The following is a 21,345-nucleotide window of genomic DNA, read 5'->3' on the forward strand; positions in this document are numbered from 1 at the left end:
AACTACTCAAACCAGTTTAGTAGCCCATGATATTTGGGATGATCCTGGTACTAGTGTACAAACCATGCAAGAAAAAAAGTTTTTTTGTTTCTTATTCTAGATTTTATAAAATGTTTTATCATACACCTTATTCATTAAAGTTGGTTTTGAATGACTTCAGAGTTATGATTCAAGAGTATGCTTTAAAGTGGCAATGCCTAGTAGACCTTTCTACAGCAATGGAAATATTCTATATCTGTGTTCTCCAATACAGTAGCCACCAGCCATGTGTGGCTATTGAGCACTTGAAATGTGGCTAGTGCAACACAGGGACAGAATTTTTTATTTTATTTAATTTTAATTGACTTAAGTGTAAAGAGCTGAATGTGGCTAGTGGCTATCAAATTGGACAGCACATCTGGTTTAAAGCCATCACCAGAATACAAGTTTCTGAAATATTTTGCCCCCAGTATATGCCAGGAATCTTACTAAAATTATATAACCTCAACAAATGACTAGTTTGCATATATAAAACTATCTTTATATAAAATAAATCAGTGATATTATTAAAAAGATTCACTTCAGATGCCAATGACTGCTCTTCAATACTCTTCCCTTTTATTTAAAGAACGCCAAAGACCTTGTTCCATTTTGCAAGGCCCATATAACAATGCAGAAGCACAACAGACTTGAAGGAGACCACTGTGAATGAGGGAAGGTCGTCCATGACCACACATATTCTTGGGAACATAACTCAAGTTTGTCATGGATTTTGCCTGCTAGGCATCTCCCTCTCCAATGATGCAATACTGAACATGTAAAAAGGTCAAATTAAGAAGGCAATCATGTATTTCTGGAACTGGTAAACAAATAATGGAACCAAGATGTCATGAGACTTAAACTGTGAGTGAAGTTTTGCCAAGGAAACATCACTCAATATTAAAAGGCAAGCGACCCTTAACAATGAGATAGTATCAGCTTTCTGTCTTGACAAAGGGACTGCTGTACACAGCACCACTGGGTTGAACTTGACAAAAAGATGCCAGTGTGACACCCACGCCTCTGCTATACAGTGATTTGGGTGGATGTCAAAAGTTTCAGAGGCCTGGCATATGCAACCATCCTTCCAGGCTCCCAGTTCAACATCTTCAAATACAAGAGAATATACTTCTATACGTGTATTTCCAGGCCTCCATGGTCAAGTTAACTTTTGGATATATTACTGCCCACATATACATACATGCTTATTAGTATATTGGTATCATCTGGGCCCTTATATATTTGTTTACTATAATTTCAGTGAAAGTTTAAAATGGTATATCTATAATATAAATTTTTATTTACCACATGCTTTTTAATTAACAGATTAAAAAATATAATGACCATATTACAAAGTACTTGTGAGATATTCATGTCTGAAATTTTACTTTGATGAACTGGAAAGAAAACAGAAATACATTAAAGTTAATGATCCTAATGATCTTTAACGATAGTAACTAGTTGTTCAAATATAGAAATGTCACAAGAGGCCGGGCGCGGTGGCTCAAGCCTGTAATCCCAGCACTTTGGGAGGCCAAGACGGGCGGATCACGAGGTCAGGAGATCAAGACCATCCTGGCTAACACGCTGAAACCCCGTCTCTACTAAAAATACAAAAAACTAGCTGGGCGAGGTGGCGGGCACCTGTAGTCCCAGCTACTCGGGAGGCTGAGGCAGGAGAATGGCTTGAACCCGGGAGGCGGAGCTTGCAGTGAGCTGAGATCCGGCCACTGCACTCCAGCCTGGGTGACAGAGCGAGACTCTGTCTCAAAAAAAAAAAAAAAAATGTCACAAGAAATCTGCCTATCCATGAATTCATTTCAAATGACTATACTTGATACACATATGCTTTCTGATTTGCTTTTATTGATTTTGTTGATTCTTTACTATATCTGGAGATAAGATACATGTCTTCTCCACAATCTCTGACTTCCATAGTACTTTATACAGAGCTGTATAATAAATGTATTGTTTTGGTGATAGTGATAATAATGAAGTAAAAAGAACAAAGTGCAGTATTGTGATTCACCCATGATGAAGAAGTGGAAATATACTAGAATATAGAATCTTGGCATAGTATTACACAGATCTGGATGAGCTGAATAAAGCATTAATCTCTGCCAGAGTATCAATTTAATGAGTTTGCTAAACAATCATAAAGGCAGTTATCTTCCCACTACTAATTGATTCAAGGCATTTACTCTTCTAGAATGAGCATCTATTTCCATTTTACTCCTCTAATCCAGTGGAAATTGACTTGTTCCTGGGCTGTTAGAACCTCAACTCCTCCCCTATGCTCTACATACCTTAACCCTCTTCCCCCTGTCCCACCCAGATCCCCTCTTAGATACACACAAACGCACACACATATTTGACTTACCTTAATGTTTTCTGGCAATGCTTTGTTCTGAGTCAGTCCCACAGCAAGCAAAGCTATCACAGCTATGATAGAGGAGAAGCCAAGGATAGCTAGGATATTCTTGGAGCAAAATGTCTTCACGTTAGACTCTAAAACCAAAAGCAGAAAAAAAAAAAATACCAACAAGACATCAAAAACACTGATTTTCCTCCCCTTTCTGTCTGGTCTTGTAATAGCTACCTGGAGATATCAGAGACAGATTAAAAGCCAATCTTTTTTTTATCAATGAGGCACTTACAAAGTAATTGGGAAATAATTCAAGAGCAAAAGGATTTGTTTGTACTTTGACAAAGACCAAGACTGAGTTAGTGGCTGTGGCAAGGACAAAACTAGGTCAGTGATCAGATATGGAATGAGGAGTGAGAAGAGCCCCAAATTGGCTGTTTAACAGGTAATACAGATCTATCAAGGTACAAGTAACAAATAACAAAAAACAAGGATAGCCCTCCTCATTTTTGAAATCTACCACAAAATGTTTAAGATGTTAAAAAGTATTAATAATGTATCATCAAACAACAAATCCCGCTATTCCATGACATTTCCTGGCTTGACATACATACCCCTTGCATTTAAACCACCCTTATATAGTAAGTGATTAGTAATGGCATAGAGGCTGAGGAGTCTTGAACATTTTGGATCATAATTCATATTATCTTATTTATTTTGTCTTTAGTCTCATTCTGTCATGGGACATTAAAAGGCTCCAATAGTAGAGTTATAAAGTGGCTGGGCATCATGGCTCACGCGTGTAGTCCCAGCACTTTGGGAGGCCAAGGCAGGTGGATCTCAAGGCCAGCAGCTCGAGACCAGCCAGGTCAATATGGTGAAACCTCATCTGTATCAAAAATACAAAAATTAGCCAGGCGTGGTGGTGGGCGCCTGTAATCCCAGCTAGTCAGGAGGCTGAGGCAGGAGAATCACTTGAACCCAGGAGGTGGAGGTTGCGGTGAGCCGAGATCGCGCCACTGCACTCCAGCCTGGGTGACAGAACAAGACTCTGTCTGAAAAAAATTAAAAACCAAAAACGGGCGCCGTGGCTCACGCCCGTAATCCCACCACTCTGGAAGGCCGAGGTGGGTGGATCACGAGGTCAAGAGATCAAGACTATCCTGGCCAACATGGTGAAATCCTGTCTCTACTAAAAATCCAAAAATTAGATGGGCGTGGTGGCGTGCACCTGCAGTCCCAGCTACTCAGGAGGCTGAGGCAGGAGAATCATGTGAACCCAGGAGGCGGGGGTTGCTGTGAGCCAAGATCGCACCACTGTGCTCCAGCGTGGTGACAGAGCAAACTCCCTCTCAAAAAAAAAAAAGGCAAAAGCTACTTTGGTCAGATGTAAACAGATTGCATAGAGGAAGCAAACAGGAAATGAAATGGTTGCACCATTCCCTCCATTCTGACAACTCAACCTCTTCCTCTCTCAACTCCCCAAACTATCCCCAAATGTTTTCCTTATGCTTTGGGAAGAAAGGACAAGATAACATAATTAAAAAGCATATGGAAATGAGATGGGTTCTCTAGAATAGTTTATACTTCTCTAAGGACAGAGGGTGGGATCAAAAAGCTAAAAGAGGAGCCTAGGTCTCCTCTTTCTCTTTCCCCCGTTGTCAGTAGAAGCTGGCTGGGCACTGAAATGGGAGCTCCCCCAAAGCTCTTGAGCATAAGCTTGAACTTAATTCAACTCTAAGCCTGGATTAAGGTATCGGTCTCCAATCCACCTCAGAATCTTGAGGCAGTCTTTACCCACCAGACCAAACAATGCAAAATTTAGGAGAAAAAGTTTAGCAACATCATTATCTATTGCTTCCAAACAAGGAAGAGCAGATGAAATATACAGCACTTCCCCACTTCTCCCTTCCCAAAAGAACCTCCATTTTGTTCAGATGCTTGCTTTTCCTCCAAGCTCAGGGATGGACTTGTCTGTGTAATTTCATTCCCTCACCAGTGATTGGTTTAACAATGGGTATGCCACCTAATTATGGTCCATGTGACCCTGGAGGAAGTCTTCTGGGGCAAGTCTAGGGAAAAAAGAAAACATTCTCTCTTCATCCTTAAATATTATCCTGCCTGGAAGGGATGGCATCCAATGATGGCAGAGCAGAGAGATGTAGAGAATGTGAGTCCTTGATGGCATTTTAAGCTGCTAAATCAACAAATGCTGAGTCCATCCTTCCACAAGACTTAATGCTTTGACCCAATTAGAGTCAGGATTTTAATTACGTGAAGCTAAAACATCCTGATAAAACTGGTATGGGAGAGATGTCCTCTTTGATGCCAGTGTTCTGGAATCTGGAAAAGAACCCTCTAAGGGCACCCCATTTTGGTTCCCAGTGTTGTGATGTTGACAAACACAGCCCTAACTAGCATGTCCTTTGGATAAATAATTATAAATATAACAACCAATTATAAATATAACAACAAACAAATTGTAGCAATGTTTCTACCATAATAAAATTTTGAATGTTTTACTCCCTCAAGCTATTCAACAAGGTCTATCTATTAACTTCTTTTGTTTTTGTAAATATGACAATCTTGCTATCTCATTTTCCTTCCATGGCCATTTCAGGCACTATTCTTAGCATCCAAGTTACTACAATAGAAAAAGAAAAACTGATAAGGCCTCTGCTCTTTGGAATTTACATTCTAGTTAGGGAGAAAGATAAACCAGAAAAGAAGCACGTAAATAGGTCATATCAGGTCATGATATGTGCTAAGAAGAAATTCAAACCAAGGAACGTGACAGAGTGCAGTAGAATTGGGAATGAAGAGAAAGGTATCAGATTGAGGGTCAAAAAAGCCTCTCTCAGAAGATGACATTTGAGCTGAGACCTAGAGGGTGACATTTGAGGAGAAAACACCAGCCTGGAGAGGGAGTAAGAACATAAGAGGAAGAAGGAACAGAAACTGCAAGAGCCCAGAGGTGGGAACCAACTTGATGTGACTATAATTATTTCTTCCTTTTCCTAACGAGAATATTTACTAACTTCTTCTTGTCACTGAGGAGTTGGATATACACTTTTCCACATTTTCCCAGCTTTTGCAATGATATCCAGGTTACCAGAATATATGGAAGCCTTTCATCCTAAAAAGACTTTTAGGTCAGAGAGAAAATTTAGGAATTTTCCATAAGTGATTTTTCAAATGTTTTTATTACCAAAAAACCCACAATGGTTAAGTTTGTTTTTCATGTAACTGACTACGTTTTCCAGAGAGCAGTAATTAAAATGCTGTCTTCCATGGACTACATGAAAGCCAGTTTTCAAAAGCCCTGATCACATTCAGGAAGCAGGAGAGTCATCTCAGAAGTGGTGCCAGAGAAGAGGTGCTAGAGGTGGGGTGCAGGTTGACATATCTTGGATGTGCTCATAAAAATAGAATTACTTAGGTAAATGCCCCTTCTTCTTGGACCCCCAGAGTGCTTTCAGACCCCATGACTGCCACAGTCAAGCTCTGTTATGGAAAATTCACAATGATTGTCTTCCCCCTGAAAAGCCCTTAATTTGCCTTGTGGATAACAGAAATGTGGTTTCTGTCATACAATGTGAAATGGTATTTTGAAACAGAATTTCAACAAACGATTTTCCAAAAATATCCAATGGCAAAGTGTTATCATTGTTTTCCCTTTGAATTGGCTTACTGTACTGGAGAATTTAAGACTGCCACTTCCTTTGCATTTTTTTCTTTTCATGTGATGAGACAAGGGAGAGGAATTTTCTGCTTAAAGTGAGACAGCAAGGTAATATTAACTTCAGCTTGTCACCCGACAGAGACAAAACTGAAGGAAACCCAAGCTTTGAAAAAACACAGGCTGATTTCAAGCCAATTAGCTGTGTCAGAGGAAAAATACCTTCAAGATTTTTTTTTTTTTTTTTTTTTTTGAGACAGAGTCTTGCTCTGTCGCCCGGGCTGGAGTGCAGTGGCCGGATCTCAGCTCACTGCAAGCTCCACCTCCCGGGTTTACGCCATTCTCCTGCCTCAGCCTCCCAAGTAGCTGGGACTACAGGCGCCCGCCACCTCACCCGGCTAGTTTTTTGTATTTTTTAGTAGAGACGGGGTTTCACCGTGTTAGCCAGGATGGTCTCGATCTCCTGACCTCGTGATCCACCCGTCTCGGCCTCCCAAAGTGCTGGGATTACAGGCTTGAGCCACCGCGCCCGGCCCCTTCAAGATTTTTATACGAATCAAGGGAAGCAAAGGTTCTTTTGATTCTTATAGAAACAGCCATCATGATATCCAGTTACAATCATACTAAGGTGAAAATCAGAATTATTTAATTTCAGCAGGGTGCCGTGGCTTACACCGGTAATCCCAGCACTTTGGGAGGCAAAGGTGGGTGGATCTCTTGAGTCCAGGAGTTTGAGACTGGGGGGTAACATGGTGAAAATCTGTCTCTACAAAAAAAAAATACAAAAATTAGCCAGGCGTGGTGGCAAGTGCCTGTAGGCCTGTAGTCCCAGCTATTTGGGAGGCTGAGGTGGGAGGATCACTTGAGCCTAGGACACCAAAGTTGTAGTGAGCCAAGATCACACCACTGCACTCTAGCCTGGGCAACAGAGTGAGACCCTGTCTCCAAAACAAACAAATGAATAATTTAATTTTGTCCATAGTCAAAATTCTGTAGTACAGAGAAATCCCAGCATTGCTACTCTGTGATAACAAAAATATAACATTTTAAAATGTTACTCCATTAATAAATAGATTTAGGGTGTTGACAGATGTGGTGGATTTCAGGCAAAAACAAGTTTTGCTTTGCAGATCCAATGTGACTGACTAGATTCAAATTGTTTCCAATTTGTTATGGGTCACATCTGGACTGAACTCTTCTTGTCATATAGAGAACAAAACAGCAAATGTGGACAAGCATTGGTGAGCAAACATCCAAGGAATGTTGTGGTCCTTCCTGTGTTTACATAGCCTAATGATGGAACAATCACTGTAGCTCAGAAGACTGGTCCTAATCTGGCCTTGTCATTCCTGCAACTCCCAGAGTCAAAGTCTCTACACCACCCCTGCTACCTTCCTTCTTCTCCTTCAGGGAGCTCTTCTTGAGGATACATATGTAGGTTGTTCTCACACTCAGGGGCTTGAAGATCTTATCTCAGTTATTTTATCCCAAGCCCCTTAGACCCACCTTCTTCCACAATGATATCCACATCCCCTGATTCCAGTCACCCTTACCTCATATCTGATCTTCTACAATGGCCTTTTCTGATGACTCCCACACTTCCTAATTCTCTTTCCTATCAGAATCCCTCCTTCATGTGGCTATAGAAATCTTCCACAATTGACATTCCTAAGACTCTACCTTATCAAGAACCTATGGCCTGCTGTGTGCCAGATGAAAGCCACACTGGTCTACCTAGACTTCCAAGCCCTTCAGAAATTTCAGCCCTTCTCATTTTACCATTCCAACCAACAGATCTGTTTGGCTCCAAGATGAGAATTCCTGACATTATGACTACTAGAATGTAAGCTCCCTAGGGCAGGGACTTTTTTCTGGCTTGTTCATTGGTATATCCCATGTTGTATGAATAGATGAATGGATGGATGGATGGATGGATGGATGGATGAATGAATGAATTTTGGATTCTCTGAATTTTTTTCAGTATGGGACTTCCTTCATTTGTAATTCCATTCCCCTCATTCTCCAAGTCTTTTTGTCTCCTTCAAAATCAAGCTCAGTTGGAAGCTATGTTCCCCCCACACTCTACAAAGCTCAGTTATGTCAGTAGTCCTCTCTTCATGTGCTACCTCTAGATATAGTTTGAACCATTTCAGTTTGGGACTTCTATAGTTGTTGGAGAGGGGACTATGCCTCATTCATTTTTTCAATTGGTCACTCAATAATTACTTATTGAATACATTATTACTATGAACTAGATATGCCCTAGGCTCTGAGCTACAGCAATAACCCAAAGTGAGAAATGTCCCTGTCCTCATGGTGCTTATATTCTAGTTTGGAGAAAAATACAATAAGCAAGATAAACAAGTAAAATTTACAGTGTATTACATAATTTTAAGTGCTGAGGAGGAAGAAAAAGCAAGGAAAGTAAAAAGGAAGGATGTGGTGATTAGGACTGGCCTGAGAAGGTGATTTCTATTGCAGGGAGAAAGCCTGCATACCTCTGAGGCAAGAGCTTTACAGAAACTGGAACTGTACACGGAAAGGTCCTGAGGGGAGAGTAGTAGGAACTGGTCAAAGGAACAATGAGGTGCCCTGCTCATAAGGCCTTGAGGGCACTAGTGAGGGCTTTGCCTTATTCTGAGTGATGTGACTTACTTCTAATGTCATTCGTATAATCCACGCTCAGCAACTTAGGGGTGAACAAGGAACCATTGAGGACTGTTGAAGTCAATGGAGAGTGAGGGTGTGGCCTTTTAGGGTGGCACATCCCTGCCTCTTGTGGTAATGATGTGCTGAGGCTACCCAAATGAGATCAGGCCACACAGCCAAGTGTGGACAGAGCCTGGCTCCATCAGAGCAGAGCTTGTGCCAAAACCAGGTCTGGGCAGACACATCCAGGAGGAGTAAACATAATCACATGAGACAGCCTTCTCAATACCTTCTAGAATTCTTCATGGCTCAGAACTGGAGAGTCTTTTCTGAGGGACCATCATCAGGAACGGTCACCGAGCCAACAATCATCAGGATCCATCAGCAGATAGTCAAACTCCACAGACTTCTGGGGGATGGTTCAAGTTACAGCAGAGTTCAGACAAGCTTACCTTTGCTTAGTCTCTGTAAGCCTCCATTTCCTCACGTGCAGAATGGGAGTCACAACAGTATCTGCTTCATAGAGTTGCTATGTAAGCTTCAATGAGCTAACAACACATAATAGCCTACACTAAAGAGTTCTTACTGTATTCCAGATTCTACTCTTAGCACTTTAAATGCAGCCATTAATTTAGCCTTCACTACAGTCCTATAGGGTGCATGTAATACTATCATCTTCTCTATAAAATCTGTATCAGTTTTTCAGGACTGCCACAAGTCCCCATGAACTTGCTGGCTTCAAACAGAAATTTATTCTTTCATAATTCTAGAGGCCTGAAGTCCAAAAGTTAAGGTATCAGCAGGGGCATGCTTCCTTTGAAGGTTCTGGAAGAGATGTCTTTCTTGTCTTTTTCAGCTTCTTAGCATTCCTCTGCTTGTGGCTGCATCACTCCAGTCTCCACCTCTGTCTTCACATGGCCTTTTCCCCTGTTGTTTTATCTGTCATTTTCTTCTCCTTTCTCTTATAAGGACACCCGTCATCAGATTCAGGACCCACCCTAAATTCAAGATGATTTCATCTCAAGATCCTTAGCTTAATTACATCTCCGAACACCCTACAATATTTCAAATAAAGTCACACTCACAGTCACTATTATAATTATCATTAGTTTACAGATGAGGAAACCGAGTCACAGAGAGATTAAGTAACTTCCCAAAGTTACACTGATGTAAATGTTGCACTGTTACAAGTAGTTAGACAGACATGGCAGGAAAGGGCTCTTCTCCCCCACCCACTAGAAATGTCAGGTGATGGTTTGACAATTATCACATTGCTTCTCCAAAAATGGTAATTTGGTAGCTGGAGCCAGGGACAGAAAATCTCCTGCTGATCCACAGCTGTAACATTAAAGTGCTCACTGAATTCAGGCACCAGGGAGAAGCAACTTCCTGGGCATGCACATTAAGAGACAAATGGAGGAAGATGACTTGCCAGAAGCACTCCACCGGAAAAGGAAAGAAAGCCTCAGATGAGCATGCACACAACTTCCTAAACACACTGTATGCTCAATTCACAAAGGTAAGGAGGGCACTGCGTGTGCAGGCAGCCCACCCTAAGGGAAGAATCACGGGAAAAGGGCTCAAGATGGCAGCCTATAAAGTCCTAGGATCACAGTTGAACACGGTGTTTGTTCTCCAAGTTGCCCACTTGGATCTCTTCTAAGGGTTCTTTCCTTTCTTTCCTGTTCTAAAGCCTTTTCAATAAACTTCCAGTCCTGCTCTGAAACTTGACTCAGTCTCTTTTTCTACTTTATGCCCCTCAAATTCTTTCTTCTGAGGAGGCAAGAACTGAGGTCACTGCAGACCTGTATGGATACGCTTGCCCAGATAGCTGCCACCAGTAACAGGGCCAGGAATTAAACACGGACATTCTGGCTTCAAGGTCCAGGCTTTCAACCACCACCCTACCCTACAGTACATGACTGAGGCTCATACAGTGCCTGGGCTGTGCTACCAGTACTGCTATGTGGTAGCCAATCTCATTATCCAGAAATAAAAAGTGACTAACACTGAGGATTTGACTGGAAGGGTTGTCTGGACTGTTCTCACTGAGCACACACCAATGTCCCACCTTTTGAAATCATGAATCTAATCCCTGACAGTCAGAAGCTTACAGTTAAGTGACAAAAGGCTGAGACTGTGATTCTCAGGAAACTTAAGGGACTTGCCCAAGTCATACACCTTACACATGGCAGAACAGGGATTTGATCCAAGTGTCTCAATTCCACTTCAATGCCTTAAATCATTGTCCTGCATTAGAGATGTGTAGAAATTTTTCAGTTTTATTCTTTATCAGCTGACTCAATGCAAAAGCACTAGTCCAAAATTCTATCTAAATGGAAAGGTCTTATTCTACCCCCACCCCATATTTCTCCAATTAACCAATCCAGAGTCACATTCAAGGATAAAGCAGTTTAATTTAGTGGGCTTTTTCCTGACTATATTTTACTTAAAGAAGTCGGCACAAACATCAAGAGAAACACAACTGCTAAAGACAAACTTTGATCCTAAAGACCTCAATGATAACCAGTTAGTTAAAGGGAAAGGCGAAAGAGAAGGAGGAAAAATAAGATGGACATTGGGTTGGGAGACACAGGCAAGAAAATAGAGCCAGGAAATAAGAAGGAAGGGAAGGCGTGGGGGTGAGAATGAAAAGAAAGGTAGAAAGACAGGGTAATGGAGTAAATAACCCATGTCCTGTTCCACTGATCTCTTGAACCACAGACATCAGAGGAAGTTACTGGCTCTTTTTAATGCTATTTTATTTCCACTCTTTGAACTGTTAATTAGCCGATTATCCTCAGTTTGCAGCTTCTTAGTTAGAAAACGATTGCATGTATTTTAACAACGTAGCCTGGCTGATACTGAGTGGACCCCTTGAGACTCAGTTTTGGGTGGGGAGAGCCCATTTGGTGATATCTAAATAGTGTAGATGTGGGTGGGGATGCAGAACAAGCTCTTCCTGCAAATCAGATTCAGACAACCTGAGGCTCCCCACCCACAGTTCTTGGGCAACATGCTCTTCTCAGATTAGCAGCACATAACTCACATAACTGACTTTGCACTTGGTTGTACCTGACTCTAAAAATGTTAATGATCACAAAAATCAAATGCTGACAGAGGCTCTATGTGTGGGAAATGAGGAAGCAAAGGAGTCCTCTTCCCTGATTCTTCCACTTCCTCCTACCAAACCGTCTATTCTCTCTTCCTCCCACCCCTTCTAGCCTCCCCTGAATTCTTTTGCCCATAGATTGCATTGAGCATAATAGGCCTTTGTGGTCAGTGTGGAATCCCATGTTTAAGTGTAGGGTTGGCAGTGAGGAAGGCTGTTTCCGGCAAAGTGATGTCACTGACACTGCAGACAGGAATTCCCTGTGTCCCAGCCAAAAGGCGTAACAATCTGGTGTATTGATGGCCTCAGCAATAAGCACATTGCTTCCACTAAACGAGTCTTCTTCCACATCTGAAATTGAAAAATTATGCCCTGGGGACTCTATGCTTTCTCAAAGCAGCTGCATTTGTCAACAAGCCTTGGTTACTTGCAGATGGTGAGAAAAAGCAAGAAAATCTGTATTGGCCATGTATCTCTAGTGTTGGGTAATAGTGGAAGCAGGGTAAACTGACTCAACCAGGGTGCCTAGCCTTATAGTCTTGTCTCATATACCTTGCCTTCATAAACTCTCTCATTTCTACCACCTTATTTTTGCACCAATGAGGTACAAAATTTAGAGGTTACATACAAATATTGCTTAGAAAAGTGTGCTATAAGCTATACAAAATAAAATTCTAAGCCCCCCAACTGACTGACCAGAACATCTTTTGGCCAAGGGGACCCCAAAGAAACCTTGAAAACTGCATTCTCGGCCAAGATGGAATGGAGGGTGGGAGGGGCTCAGACCCTCTCCCTTGCTAACTAGGATTAGGCTTTCCTTCTCAAGGGCCTAACAGAAACCAGCCCTTTCAAAAGGCTCCACCACTGATATCAATCGACTCCCTTGTGCTGCCCGACCTTTTCTGCCTGATAAGGGATCACTAACCATGGGGTGGTTCTGGCCGGTCTATGAAGAATAGGTAGCTAGTATTTTCACATCCTCTGCTTCACCTTTTGATGTCAGAGGGCCAAAAACTCCATCTAAGATCACCACCATTTTCTGAACATGGAGAAGCAGAAGGCTCAATTACACATGCAGATGGTTCTCCCTTCATAAATATTCATGACTCCTTCTATAGCTTATTGAATATGTATATCTGGCCACCAGCTCTGTGTAAATTCTTGTTCCCTTTGCCCCTCCCTCCAAGTATGTTTCTGGCTTCTGACTGGAGGCTATACTTCCCAACCTGTCAGAATGGCCATCCTGCAGGCTGTAACCTTTTATAAGAAATAAAGTCTCCTCTTCAAAATTTGTAAATTGTATTTCTGTAAGTTAACAAATCAAAGTAAAAAATGACAAACAGAAAAAAATGTTTGCAACAATTATGAAATAGTTGGATTCACTAACATATAAGCATCATTTAAAAATCATTAAGAAAATGATCAGCTCACGTAACAGAAAAATAGGCAAAGAAGATGAATAGGCAAAGCAAAGAAAAAGAAATATATGTGTTATCAACATATTAAATGTATTCTAACTACCCTTAATTAAAGAAATGTAAATGAAAAAAATTATTTTCAGAATAGCAACGTTTTTAAAGTTTGATAAATACATAATATTCACTACACACTTATTAGAATGGCCAAATTTTTTAAAATATTGACAATACAAAATGTTGGTAAGAATGCAGAGCAACTGAAACACTTGTGCCTTGCTGCTAGGGATGGAAAATAACAAAGCCACTTTGAAAAAGTGTTTGGCAGTTTCTTATAAAGTTAAATGTAAACTCACCATAAAATTGAGCAATCCCACACTGAGATATTTACCTGAGAAAAGCAAAGACCTATGTCCACACAAAGATATGTACCTAAATATTTCTAACTGCTTTATTCATAATTGCCAAAACCTCAAAACAATCCAAATGCTATCAACTGGCAAATGTATACAAATTGGGAACAATCATACAATGAAATTCTACTCAGCAATAGAGAAAAAGAATAAACTACTGAATGTAACAACATGTATGAATCTCAAAAGCATTATGCTAAGTAAAAGAAACCAGACTCAAATAGGCTATTTACTTCATGCTTTCTTTGATATGATATTCTGGAAAAGGCAAAACTAAGAACAGAAATTAGATCAGTAGGCAAAGGCTCAGGATGGGGACAGAGGATTGACTACAAAGGGCCACAAAGGAGCTTTTGGAAATAAGATAAATATTCTAGATTTTGATTGTGGTGGTGGTTAAATAACTTTATATATTTGTCAAAATTCATAGAACTTTACACCTTAAAAAAGTGAATTTTACTGTAAATTCAGTAAAGAAATGACATATGTTGACAAAGATTTGGGAAAACAGATACTTCTTGTATGTTGGTAGGAGTAAAAATTTGTAGAACCTCTTTGACGGGGAGGCAATTGAGTAACATCTATCAAAGGGTAAAGCATATATATCCTTTGACTGAAGAATTCTACTTCTAGAAATGTAACCTGCTACTTAGGAATATGTGAAAAAATGGTGCATAGATCGCGACATTCAGTGCAGTATTGTTTGTAATGGCAAAAGACTAAAAATGACTAAAGGTCCATCAACTGGTGTCTGGATATATAAATTCTACTACATTCATACTACATAATTCTATGCAGACATGAAAAAGACTGAGCTAGATCTATGAATGTTGATGCAAACTGTCTTCAAAACATTTCATTATGTGAAAAGCAAGATGTGGGGCCAGGCATGGTGGGTCACAACCCCAGTGCTTTGGGAGGCCAAGGCAGAAGAATCACTTAAGCCCAGGAGTTCGAGACTAACCTGGGCAACATAGGGAGAAACCCTATCTCTACAAAAAATTTAAAAGTTATCCAGGTGTGGTGGCATGTGCTTGTGGTCCCAGCTACTCAGGAGGCTAAGGCAGGAGGGGATTGCTTGAGCTCGAGAGTTCTAAAGGCTTTGAGTCAAAGAGGAAAAATTGTACAGAGGGTTTCCAGTTAAGAGTAAAGTGGCAAAGATACTAGGAGCTGGGAAGGTGAACATTGGGTACTTAGGAAGTTGTGCACTGGTGGTTTAATGTTGACTTTGCCCACTCTAGCACCCTGCTAACCACTCGCCAACCTGATTAACTCAAGCAGCTACCTTTGGGTTCCCATTCATTCTTTCTTGCCAGATCAATGTAATTCCTGTACTCTTTGGGCAGAATTGTAAAGTCTCACTTGGTAGACTTTGGGTGGACTCAAAGTTGTATTTTGAGGTAAATTTGACATCTGCCCCTCTGTCCCTCTGGGGTTATGTATCAGTGTAAGTGAGAAATGCCATCTGGATAAGATATGGTCATACAATTAAATGTCTACGGTAACACTGTCACAGATCATCTGACACCTAACCAGCTGGCTTTCTCTTTAACCATCAACACAGAGTATCTGCACTTTAGATACATGAAAACTCAATCTTATAAATTGATTAGTATCTAGTTCCTGTCAAAATGTGACAGATACTACTGATATTTCAGAATGGCAATATAAGGGTCCCCTGTGTTTTTTTCCAAGCATATTTTTTGTACCCATTTAGTGAGGAGGAAGGTAGGAGGAGTTAGAGAAAGGTTCCTTTACCTTGGAAACAGGAATTTCCTCTGAGAGCAAAACTAGTAAGATGAATATATCATAGATGAGAGTAGCTTTTAGCCAAATCACCCACACTTTAAAAGTTCTTTCAGTCTTGTGGCTTCAGTATCTCCTCAAATCCAGCATATGACTCAGAAAGTAGTGTCCTACTCAATTTTGTACCCTGAGTGAAGAACGAGTATGTGAATATGGCGGGGATGGGGTCATCTACATAGAATAAAAAAGGCAACTAAAATAATCTGTCAATGTATCTCTAGCATGCTCTGGGGAAAGAAGGTGCCTTGGCCTGTGGACTCAAGTACAACATTTCCTTGAAAGTTTTTTTCCCCTACAGTGATGAAGAATGCCTCCTCTAAGATAATCAAACTAACTCCCCCACTTCTGATTTCATGTCTACCAAGCTATCTTACCATGTCAATTTTTCTACAAGGTAAAAAATGAAGACCTGGTATCATTCCTGCTGAAACTATTCCCAGAATAGAGGAGGAGGGACTTCACCCTACCTCATTCTATGAGGCTTACGAGCATCATCCTGATACCAAAACCTGGCAGAGATGCAACAAAAAAAGAAAACTTCAAGCCAATATCCTTGATGAACATGGATGCAAATATCCTCAACAAAATACTGGCAAACCAAATCCAGGAGCACATCAAAAAGTTTATCCACCACAATCAAGTAGCCTTTATCCCTGCGATATAAGGTTGGTTCACCATATGCAAATTGATAAATGTGATTCCTCATGTAAACAGAATTAAAGACAAAAACCACATGATAATCTCAATAGACACAGAAAAGGATTTCTATAAAATTCAACACTCCTTCATGTTAAAAACTCCCTGTATATTAGGTATTGAGGGAATATCCCTCAAAATAATAAGAGCCATCTATGACAAACCCACAGCCAACATCATAGTAAATGGCAAAACCTGGAAGCATTCCCCTTGAAAACTGGCACAAGGCAAGGATGTCCTCTCTCACCACTCCTATTTAACATAGTATTGGATGTCCTGGCTAGGGCAATCAGGCAACAGAAGGAAATAAAGGGCATCCAAACAGGACGATAAGAAGTCAAACTATCCCTGTTTGCAGACAACATGATCCTATATCTAGAAAACCTCATGGCCTCAGCCCCAAAGCTCCTTAAGCTGATTAACAACTTCAGCAAAGTCTCAGGATCCAAAATCAATGTGCAAAACTCCCTAACATTCCATACACCAACAACAGTCAAGCTGAGAGCCAAAGCAGGAAGAGCTCTCCAAGGAGAACTACAAAACACTGCTCAAACAAGTCAGAGGACGGATCCATTCCAAGATGGCTGAAAATGAACAGCTCCGGTCTGCAGCTCCCAGAGTGATTCACCAAGAAGATGGGTGATTTCTGCATTTCCAATTGAGGTACCTGGTTCATCTCATTGGGACTGGTTGGACAATGGGTGCAGCCCACAGAGGGTGAACTGAAGCAGGGCAGGGTGTCGCCTCCACCTGGGAAGTGCAAGGGGTTGGAGGATTTCCCTTTCCTAACCAAGGGAAGCTGTGACAGATTGTACCTGGAAAATGGGATACTCCCACCCAAATGCTGTGCTTTTCCCAAGGTCTTAGCAACCAGTAGACAAGGAGATTCTCTCCTGTGCCTGGTTTGGAAGGTCCCACACCCACGGAACCTGCTCATTGCTAGCGCAGCAGTCTGAGATCAAACTGCGAGGTGGCAGCCTGGCTGGGAGAGGGGCATCCACTATTGCTGAGGCTTGAATAGGTAAACAAAGTGGCCTGGGAGTTCGAACTGGGTGGAGCCCACTGCAGCTCTGCAAGGCCTACCACCTCTAGACTCCATCTCTGTGGGCAGGGCTTAGCTGAACTAAAGGCAGCAGACAACTTCTGCACACTTAAACGTCCCTGCCTGACAGCTCTGAAGACAGCAGTGGTTCTCCCAGCACGGTGTTTGAGCTCTGAAAACAGAGATTGCCCCTTCAGGTGGGTCCCTGACCCCTGTGCAGCCTGACTGGGAGACACCTCCCAGTAGGGGCCGACTGACACCTCATATAGGTGGGTCCCCCTTTGGGATGAAGCTTCCAGAGGAAGGATCAGGCAGCAATATTTTCTGTTCTGCAATATTTGCTGTTCTGCAGCCTCCGCTGGTGATACCCAGGCAAACAGGGTCTGGAGTGGACCTCCCACAAACTCCAACAGACCTGCAGCTGAGGGGCCTGACTGTTAAAAGGAAAACTAACAAACAGAAAGGAATAGCATCAACATCAACAAAAAGGACACCTACACCAAAACCCCATCAGTAGGTCACCAACATCAAAGACCAAAGGTAGATAAAACCACAAAGATGGGGAGAAACCAGAGCAGAAAAGCTGAAAATTCTGAAAACTAGAGCGCCTCTTCTCCAAAGGATCGCAGCTCCTTGCCAGCAATGGAACAAAGCCAGACAGAGAATGACTTTGACAAGTTGACAGAAGTAGGCTTCAGAAGGAAGGTAATAACAAACTTCTCCGAACTAAAGGAGCATGTTTGAACCCATCACAAGGAAGCTAAAAACCTTGAAAAAAGGTTAGATAAATGGCTAACTAGAATAAACAGTGTAGAAAAGACCTTAAATGACCTGATGGAACTGAAAACCATGGCACAGTGACCTATGCACAAGCTTCATTAGCCGATTCGATCAAGTGGAAGAAAGGGTATCAGTGATTGAAGATGAAATTAATGAAATAAAGCAAGAAGAGAAGTTAGAGAAAAAAGAGTAAAAAGAAATGAACATAGCCTCCAAGAAATATGGGACTATATGAAAAGACCAAATCTACATTTGATTGGTGTACCTGAAAGTGACAGGAAGAATGGAACCACGTTGGAAAACACTCCGCAGGATATTATCCAGGAGAACTTCCCCAACCTAGCAAAGCAGGCCAACATTCAAATTCAGGAAATACAGAGAACATCACAGAGATACTCCTCAAGAAGAGCAACCCCAACACACATAATCGTCAGATTTACCAAGATTGAAATTAAGGAAAAAATGTTAAGAGCAGCCAGAGAGAAAGGTCGGGTTACCCACAAAGGGAAGCCCATCAGACTCACAGCGGATGTCTTGGCAGAAACTCTACAAGCCAGAAGAGAGTGGGGGCCAGTATTCAACATTCTTAAAGAAAAGAATTTTCAACTCAGAATTTCATATCCAGTCAAACTAAGCTTCATAAGTGAAGGAGAAATAAAACCCCTTACAGACAAGCAAACACTGAGAGATTTTGTTACCAATAGGCCTGCATTACAAGAGCTCCTGAAGGAAGCACTAAACATGGCAAGGAACAACCTGTACCAGCCACTGCAAAAACATGCCAAATTTGAAGACCATCAATGCAAGGAAGAAACTGCATCAACTAACGGGCAAAATAACCAGCTAACATCATAATGACAGGATCAAATTCACACATAACAACATTAACCTTAAATGTAAATGGGCTAAATGCCCCAATTAAAAGACATAGACTGCAAATTGGATAAACAGTCAAGACCCATCAGTGTGCTATATTCAGGAGACCCATCTCATGTGCAAAGAACGCACATAGGCTCAATATAAATGGATGGAAGTAGATCTACCAAGCAAATGGAAAGCAAAAAAAAGAGGGGTTGCAATCCTAGTCTCTGATAAAACAGACTTTAAACCAACAAAGATCAAAAGAAACAAAGAAGGCCATTACATAATGGTAAAGGGATCAATTCAGCAAGAAGAGCTAATTATCCTAAATATATATTATATATGCACCCAATACAGGAGCACCCAGATTCATAAAGCAAGTCCTTAGAGACCTACAAAGACACTTAGACTCCCACACAATAATGATGGGAGACTTTAACACCCCACTGTTAATATTAGACAGATGAATGAGACAGAAGGTTAACAAGGATATCCAGGACTTGAACTCAACTCTGCACCAAGCAGACCTAATAGACACCTACAGAACTCTCCATCCCAGATCAACAGAATATACCAATGACAAAAATCACATGATTATCTCAACAGATGCAGAAAAGGCCTTCTACAAAATTCAACAATGCTTCATGCTAAAAACTCTCAATAAACTAGGTGTTGAGGGAATGTATCTCAAAATAATAAGAGCTATTTACGACAAACCCACAGCCAATATCATACTGAATGGGCAAAACCTGGAAGCATTCCCTTTGAAAACTGGCACAAGACAGAGATGCCCTCACTCACCACTCCTATTCAACACAGTGTTGGAAGTTCTGGCCAGGGCAATCAGGCAAGAGAAAGAAGTAAAAGGTATTCAATTAGGAAAAGACAAAGTCAAATTGTCCCTGTTTGCAGATGACATGATTGTATATTTAGATAACCCCATCGTCTCAGCCCAAAATCTCCTTAAGCTGATGAGCAACTTCAGCAAAGTCAAAGGAAACAAAATTAATGTGCAAAAATCACAAGCATTCTTATACACCAATAACAGACAAACAGAGAGCCAAATCATGAGTGAACTCCCATTCACAATTGCTACAAAGAGAATAAAATACCTAGGAATCCAACTTACAAGGGATGTAAAGGACCCCCTTCAAGGAGAACTACAATCCACTGCTCAACGAAATAAAAGAGGACACAAATAAATGGAAGAACATTGCATGCTCATGGATAGGAAGAATCAATATTGTGAAAATGGCTATACTGCCCAAGGCAATTTATAGATTCAATGCCATTCCTAACAAGCTACCAACGACTTTCTTCACAGAATTGGAAAAAACTACTTTAAAGTTCCTATGGAACCAAAAAAGAGCCCACATTGTCAAGACAATCCTAAGCAAAAAGAACAAAGCTGGAAGCATCACATTACCTGACTTCAAACTATACTACAAGGGTACAGTAACCAAAACAGCATGGTACTGGTACCAAAACAGAGAGACAGACCAATAGAACAGAACAGAAGCCTCAGAAATAACACCACACATCTACAATCATCTGATCTTTGACAAACCTGATAAAAACAAGAACTGGAGATAGGATTCCCTATTTAATAAATGGTGCTGGGGAAACTGACTAGCCATATGTAGAAAGCTGAAACTGGATCCCTTCCTTACACCTTATACAAAAATTAATTCAAGATGGATTAAAGAATTAAATGTTAGACCTAAAAACCATAAAAACCCTAGAAGAAAACTTAGGCAATGCCATTCAGGACATAGGTATGGGCAAGGACTTCATGACTAAAACACCAAAAGCAATGGCAACAAAAGCCAAAATGGACAAAAGGGATCTAATTAAACTAAAGAGCTTTTGCATGGCAAAAGAAGCTACGATTAGAGTAAACAGGCAACCTACAGAGTGGGAGAAAATTTTTGTGATCCACCCATCTGACAAAGAGCTAATATGCAGAATCTACAAAGAACGTAAACAAATTTACAAGAAAAAAAAAACAAACAACCCCATCAAAAAGTGGGCAAAGGATATGAACAGACACTTCTCAAAAGAAGACATCTATGCAGCCAACAGACACATGAAAAAAAGCTCATCATCACTGGCCATCAGAGAATTCAAATCAAAACCACAATGAGATACCATCTCACACCAGTTAGAATGGCAATTATTAAAAAGTCAGGAAAGAACAGATGCTGACGAGGCTGTGAAGAAACAGGAAGGCTTTTACACTGTTGGTGGGAGTGTAAACTAGTTCAACCATTGTGGAAGACAGTGTGGCGATTCCTCAAGGATATAGAACTAGAAATTCCATTTGACCCAGCAATCCCACTACTGGGTATCTACCCAAAGGATTATAAAGCATGCTACTATAAAGAAACATGCATATGTATGTTCACTGCGGCACTATTCACAATAGCAAAGACTTGGAACCAACCCAAATGCCCATCAATGATGGATTAAGAAAACGTGGCACATATACACCATGGAATACTATGCAGCC

At 41.0% G+C, this 21,345-nt stretch overlaps 1 protein-coding gene across 4 annotated transcripts in view; it reads right to left on the bottom strand.

Annotated features, from left to right (window-relative positions):
* Positions 1-21,345, bottom strand: part of ENTPD1 (ectonucleoside triphosphate diphosphohydrolase 1) — a 105,544-nt gene that overhangs the window by 42,593 nt on the left and 41,606 nt on the right. For 3 of the 4 annotated variants that reach the window (XM_011951240.1, XM_011951238.1, XM_011951236.1), the window contains exon 2: positions 2,399-2,526. Coding sequence is in view for 1 of the 4 variants with exons in the window: in XM_011951236.1 (XP_011806626.1) it covers positions 2,399-2,526 (128 nt within the window). In the remaining 3 variants the exon portion in view is untranslated. Of the gene's footprint in view, positions 1-2,398; positions 2,527-15,409; positions 15,585-21,345 lie in introns of those variants that run through there. The other variant, XM_011951237.1, reaches the window with a different exon arrangement.

This window comes from Colobus angolensis, unplaced genomic scaffold (genome assembly GCF_000951035.1).
Source record: "Colobus angolensis palliatus isolate OR3802 unplaced genomic scaffold, Cang.pa_1.0 Scaffold316, whole genome shotgun sequence".
NCBI lineage: Eukaryota > Metazoa > Chordata > Mammalia > Primates > Cercopithecidae > Colobus > Colobus angolensis.